Source organism: Beta vulgaris, chromosome 1 (genome assembly GCF_026745355.1).
Source record: "Beta vulgaris subsp. vulgaris cultivar EL10 chromosome 1, EL10.2, whole genome shotgun sequence".
Taxonomy (NCBI): domain Eukaryota; kingdom Viridiplantae; phylum Streptophyta; class Magnoliopsida; order Caryophyllales; family Amaranthaceae; genus Beta; species Beta vulgaris.
Window position 1 is genome coordinate 16256763 of NC_079202.1, and position 6846 is coordinate 16263608.

At 37.4% G+C, this 6846-nt stretch overlaps 1 protein-coding gene across 1 annotated transcript; it reads right to left on the minus strand.

Moving 5' to 3' along the window:
* Nucleotides 1-254: 254 nt before the first annotated feature.
* Nucleotides 255-1569, minus strand: LOC104905882 (hypothetical protein). Its single transcript, XM_010694534.4, has one exon. It carries the CDS (start codon nucleotides 1449-1451, stop codon nucleotides 498-500), a length of 954 nt encoding a protein of 317 aa, XP_010692836.1. The 5' UTR covers nucleotides 1452-1569; the 3' UTR covers nucleotides 255-497.
* Between the last annotated feature and the right edge of the window lie 5277 nt (nucleotides 1570-6846).

Sequence of the window (6846 nt, forward strand, 5' to 3'; positions counted from 1 at the left end):
CTTTGAATCAATGAATTAATGTTAATTTCAAAAATAAAATTAATAATGGTATTAATGATTAATGGTGTGTATAGCTTACAAGGGCAATTCCACTCTTAACCTTCTGTCTTGTTTTCCCCCTTTTCCCTATCATCTGTAAGAATGTTGTAGGGTGGTCAATGGTATGTCTCAAGATTGTGAAAGTTAACATGGGCAAAACATTAAAAAATTAGGGGGTATATTACATGCAATAGTGCTTATTATGAAAAAAGAAATAAAAGTTTGAACTGAGAGAAATATGTATACATTATGTCTATGTATAAAAGAATACTTTACAAGGGAGGAAAAAGGGCAAAAAGAAAACTGAAAGTATGGACTTTGCATTAATTTTTTTTTTTTTCCAACTCTTTCATTTTTCATCCTTTTATACTTTCTTATACTCTCCAAAAATAATAAGAGAAAAAACAAAGAAAATTAGTTACTAGTGTCATTTTCAGTTCAATTGATATGAAAGAGATTTATGCATGAGTTAGGATGTTAAGAAGAGAGACTCTTGTGCTAATCAAACTCCTAAACACTCTCTCACTTTGTTTTTCCATGTCTCCAATACAATCCTCCAACTCTTGCATCCCCTTTAATACTCCCATTCTCAAAATCTCCTCCTCATTATTATGTTTCTTCTTATCTCCCTTAATATTTTTTCTCATCTCCAACAAACTCTCCACTCCTCCTATCACCTTTTGAAACTCCTCAATCACCCCTTGTTCTTCCTTCTTCACCCTCCACCCAAGCCCGAAACCTGCCCACCTTCGGCCCGGCCCATAACAGCCCGACACGGAGCCGAAGACCGCCTCAGAAACCGAGGCCGTTAGCCGGTGCACATCTCTGATGACGGGCCCTAGTTCATGGTCGTAGTCCGATACCACGACAACAGCACTAGTGACCACCGGCAGCTGCTGTGGGACAGAGCCAACGGCCGAGAGTAGCTTGCCGACTTCACTAGCAATCTTCTTTTGGGCCTTCATGTAGAGACCCAACTTAGAGTCGTCCTTCCTGCGGAGGGCGACTTGGGCAGCCGAAACCTCCTGCTTAAGGCCCAACAAGGAGGCCTGAAAAATCCCGTAGACGTCAACAAATCGAAGGAAATCTTCTAAAAGTTTCTCAACCACGTCAGTTTTTGAGGACAGAAAATCCTGGGTCTGCGGCAGCTGTAGTACATCGTCTAGGGAGTCTAGGACACTCTTCAACCGGGCCAGCCCGTCTACGAGCTGGCCCGATCGTGGCCCGGACCGAGCCATCTCCCAAGTCCCGAGCTCCGCAACCTCATCGCGGAGCTGCGGGATCAGCGGGTGGGATCGGCCGCACGGGAGCGAGGCCGATCGGACGTGGTAGCCCTTGGCTGCGGGCCGGTTGGCCCGGATATTCGGCGTCGGCGGGTTTGGAAATGAGACCGTACGCCTATATCTTCCCATGCTAGCTAGCTGGTGTATTAGAGGGTGGTTTTGTTTTGTTTGTTAAGGAGTTGGAGAGAGAATGGAGGAGTTGAATATGATAGAGCTGTGAAGAGTTAAAAATGTGGTTTGAAGTTGGAAAAATGAGGGGGTTTATAAAGGAAAGGAAGAGAATTTAATTAGAAGAAAAGGAGGCGCGCACGAGCGGGTGGGAGATAGGGAACAAGTCCAGGCTGGTAGGGGCATGTGGGTTAGTCCAGGAGTAATGAGGAGAGAGGAGAGAGGAGTTAGGAATTTGATTAAGTATACTTTTATGCTTTGATGATCCACTTAGTGATTAGAGATTGTTATCATCATTTTTATATAATTTGTGATTTACGAGTTTGATTTGAGAATTCTGATAAAATCAATCCGAATCATAAATTGTAATGTTATCATATTTTTATCAATTTATTATGAGCATGAAATATCATGATGTAGACCCTTTAGTTCTATATCTATTGAGATTTAGAGCCAAAAGATAGATACTCCTAAATTTTCTACTACATCAGAAAATGAGAAGCTAAGTAAGATTTTGATAATATGTAGAAATTTATGTAGTTTTGAGTAGTCGGATTTTATAATATCTTTTACAATGAATCCGTTAGTAATATGGTTTGGTTGATGAATTTACATCATCATTGATCATGTAAGTGTGCTAAAATATAATCTTTGAATTGAATGATAAATTTGTATTCAAATTGATTTTTCCAAAATGCAAAATGTTGTTTTGATGGATCATTAGAACCAAAATTTTGAATGAGAAATTCTACTTATCTAGAAGTCTCGCTGATTGACAACTTCTTCTATTTGATTGAAAATAAAACTTTGTAAAATGAGTTTTATTTTTCTGTATTTTGTCCTCAAAAAATTCATTTGTTCACATAACATAGGCATAGGCAAATCATACAAGCACTGCGACCAATAAGTATAACCGAGTTTTATTGTGCAAAATTTTGTTGATTTAGGGATCACTTATTTAGTAGATATTTTAAGGTTTCATAGATAAGGATGTTTACTTTAGATTAGTTAAATATTCTATGCAAATATATTGAGCTCACGAGTTCATATTCTAACACACAAGCATTATAAAAAAAATAAGCTAGAGAGTTTCTCACTCTAATTCTCTCTACAATGGCGAGAAATTCCAAAGTGCAGAAGACAATAAAATGCTACCAATCGAAACCAACTGGACAGAGTTCAGATTCAAATACAAAAAAAATGAAATCAATATATGAATTGCTTGGGGTCTCAGCAGTGGATTTTCAATCAGAACAAGCTTCGGAGGAGGACGAAGTGAGGGCAGTTCAGCATAGCTTGAATACTCATCGATTTTTCTCTGAATGGCTCTCCTCAATTCACTCGTTAGCTGAGAAACTGCAACAAGGAAGGAAAAATGGTATGGCAAAGAGGATTGTTCGTGCAATTGATCCGATTCCAATTCTACAAATGTCCGATAATGAGGTGATGTCTGAATCATCTTATCATGATGCTAGTAATGATAGATTGATTGCTAAAGTGAAAAATTAATATGGAAGATGTACAATCGGAGGTTAATTTTTGGAATTCCTCTGTAATATGCTTTGTGGTTGGAGCTAATCCTCCATCATGGGTTATGGAAGGATTCATTAGGCGTATTTCGAGGAATTATGGTGTGGATAAGGTTGCAATGTTGAAGAATAGGGTTTGTATTGTCAGATTCTCTTCCATGGAGAAGGAGTTGGTATTAAATGAATCGCACCCAATTTTTTACAATAAACCTATGATTGTAATAGCTTGGGGACAAGATATGGACATTACTAAGGATCAAATTGATGTGATTCCTACAAGGATTCAACTTAGGCTTGATTTTAAGTATTGGAGTGAGAGATGCCTTGCAAAATCAGTAGGTCCTATTCGTAAATTTTTGAGCGTAGATGGTGCTACATCTAAAAGAGAGAAGTTACAATATGTTCGAGTCTTAATTAATAGATTTTAAGGTGAGGAAAGAATTTCCAGATCATATCAGTTTTCTTAATGAGAAGAGTATTAAAATGGTGATTGATGTTTCCTACGAATGGAAGCTAGTGATATATAGTGTGTGCAAGAAATTGGGGCATACCTCATATGAGTGTAAAAGGCCTGCATGTAAGCAACATGGAGAGCAAGAGAGGTTGCCCAACCATTAGTTGTTCAAACAGTTATTATGAAGAATGCAATGCAAGGTCAGACACAGGATTTCCAGATAGTGACACAGAAAGCTAGAAGAAGTGAACAACATGTTGCTCCTATATTAGTCACAAATTCATTTACTGCTTTGGAAATGATGGACAATCAAGTATTGGTGGGCACTACTCCATGTGTCCAGGGTACTGGTGCTGATGATAGGAGGGGGGGACTATCCTGATTGATTGTACAAAACTTCTGAGGGATCAATTGCTTGTCAAAGCAATTAGAAGTTCAAAAGTTTATCCCTTGGATTGATTAGTCTCATAGAGACAAAAGTTAAAGCAAAAAATATGGGAAAATTATATCAAAAGCTCTTCTCAAGATAGTGTTTTAGTTCTGCTTCTTCCTACCATCCTGGTGGAAGGATTCTTCTTGCTTCGAATCCTCTAGGTTTCCAAGTGGATATTAAATGGATTAGTGCATCACAACTGACGCATTGTCATGTGAAACCTTAGAATAATTTTGCTGGATTCTTCTGTACTATTGTGTATTCCTTCAATAGTGCAAGGGAAAGGGAAAACATGTGGGTGGATTTAAGGATGCTCTCTGTGCAGGATAGTCCTTGGATTGTGACGGGTGATTTTAATTGTGTCTTGAGTAGAGATGAAAGAATTGGCAATCCTATTAGAGATAGTGAAATGTTTCCTTTCAAAAATTGTATTATGCAATGTAATTTGGAAGATGTCGAATCTTCAGGTTGTTTTTACACATGGAACAACAAGCAACAGGGATCTGATAGAGTTTACTCTAAATTGGATTGTGTCTTGGGAAATGATGCTTGGAATGACACATAACCAAATTCTGAAGCTCATTTGACAGAAGGAACTTTTTTTAATTCTCCTATTTTATCAAAGTTCATAGTGAGGTTGCTAATGGAATGAGTCCTTTTGAATACTTTCATATGTGGAGCATGGCTGATGATTTAACAATGAGAATAAGAAATGCTCGGAACACTCAGATTCATGGTTGTGAGATGTTCAAGGTAGTCAGAAAGCTTAAATTAGTAAAGCCAAGCTTGAAACAATTGAATAAGGTGGGATTTAATTAATTAGATTCAAGCTAATTATTCTAGGGCTTTACAAGCTCTTAGAGAAGTCCAATAGAAGCTGCAGTAAGATCCCAATAATGAGAGTCTCACCCCAGATGAATTGAGAGCAGCTAAATAGTATAAGTTGGTGAATGAGCAATATAATTCTTTCCGGAAATAGAGAGCTAAAATGGAATGGATCCAGGTTGGGGATGACAATGTTAGGCTCTTTCATCAAGCTATAAAGTCTAGAAGACTTCAAAACACTGTTTATGGGATTGCTGATATAAAATGGAAGATGAATTGATACTCCTGATCAGGGGAAAGAGGTCTTTCTACAATGCTATATTCAATTGCTAGGCACAGCATGAGATACAAGAAGCAAAATTCAGAATGATGTTATGGAAGTAGGCCCTGTTTTGACTGTTGGTCAGGACAAGACTTTGATGTAGGGGTTTACTCATGCTGAAATCAAGGAAGCTATTTTTTCCATTCCTAGTGATAAGTCACCAAAACCTGATGGGTATGGCTCTCACTTTTTCAAAGATGCGTGGGGAACCATTGGTAATGATTGTGTTGCAGGTATTTTAGATTATTTTAGCTCAAAAAAATTACTAAAATAGATTAATCATACCATTCTAACTTTAATTCCTAAAGTTAAACTCCCAAGCAATGTGACTGAATTTAGACCTATAGCATGTTGTAATGTAATATACAAATACATTACTAAATTGCTTTGTTCTAGATTAAAATGATCCTTCCTGAAATTATTGTCCCTAATCAGGGTGCTTTTATTCAAGGAAGATTCACTGCTCATAATATCATAATCTGTCAGGATATAGTTAGGCACTTTGGTAGAAAACAAGTTAAGCCTAGTTGCATTATAAAAATGGATTTAAAAAAGGCTTATGATTCAATAGATGGGATCTTTTTGGAGGATTTGTTAAGAGCATCAAAATTCCCGGATGTACTTGTGCAACTGATCATGGAGTGTGTAACTTCTCCAAGTTACTCCTTTATTAATACTGGATCTTTGGTGGGATTCTTCAAAGGGAAAAAAAGGACTCAGATCGGGGGACCCTCTCTCCTCTTTGTTTGATTGTCATTTGTATGAACAATTTTTCAAGAACAATGAAGCAAGTTGATGAGATATACTTTTTAGTACCATCCAAGATGCTATGGAGAAAAATTAAATCATTTGTGCTTCGCGGATTTATATAATCATGTGTAGCAAGGGATATTATGTCTCAGTGTTGAGCTTATTGCAAGGCTTTAAGCACTTCTCAAATGTTTCTGGATTGGAAGCAAATAAATAAGAATATGAGATTTATAATGCTGGAATGAATCAACAGGAGATTAGAAGAATCATAGATTTGTCTGGCTTTAGTCTTAGTACTCTTCCTTTTAAGTACCTTGGTGTGCCCATTTGTTTCAAGAGGATTTATGCAAAGGATTGTGATAATTTAACTGAAAAAATCACTGATGGAATTAGGAGTTGGAGCAATAAACATCTCTCATATCAGGGTAGATTGGTTCTCATTAATTCTGTCTTAATGAGTCTTCATGTTTATTGGCCTCAAATGATGGTGATTCCAAAAAGAGTTATGCATGATATAAATTGCATATGCAGAGCATACTTGTGGAGTGAGGAGTATTACAGTCAAAGGTGTGGCAACATTCAGTGGGATCAGGTGTGTACTCCTAAGGAAACTGGTGGTTTAGAGGTGAGAAGGATAATTCAATAGAATTCTGCTGCCCTAGGAAGGTATGTTTGGGTTGTTTCCGCCAAAAAGGGCAGTCTTTGGCTCAGATGGTATAATGTAGTATATGTTCAAAATGAAAATTGATTGACATATGTCCCCCCTCAAGACAGTAGCTGGTACTGGCGCAAAATATGTGAGGTAAAGGAAGCTTTGAAAACAATTTTCACAGAACAACAAATGAGTTCCTTGCAACAATACTCAATTAAATGTTGCTATACAAAACTGGTTGGTGATTATCCTAGGGTGAACTGGAGGTGTTTGGTTTGGAATAGACTATCAGTCCCAAAACACAAATTCATCTGCTGGCTAGTTATGAATGAAAGATTGTACACTATTGAAAGAATGTTAAATAGGCATAGTTGTTGATCTCCTATGTAAG

Excerpts from the sequence above, each read along its gene's own strand:
- LOC104905882 (XM_010694534.4), bottom strand. The coding sequence starts at position 1,451 with ATGGGAAGATATAGGCGTACGGTCTCATTTCCAAACCCGCCGACGCCG.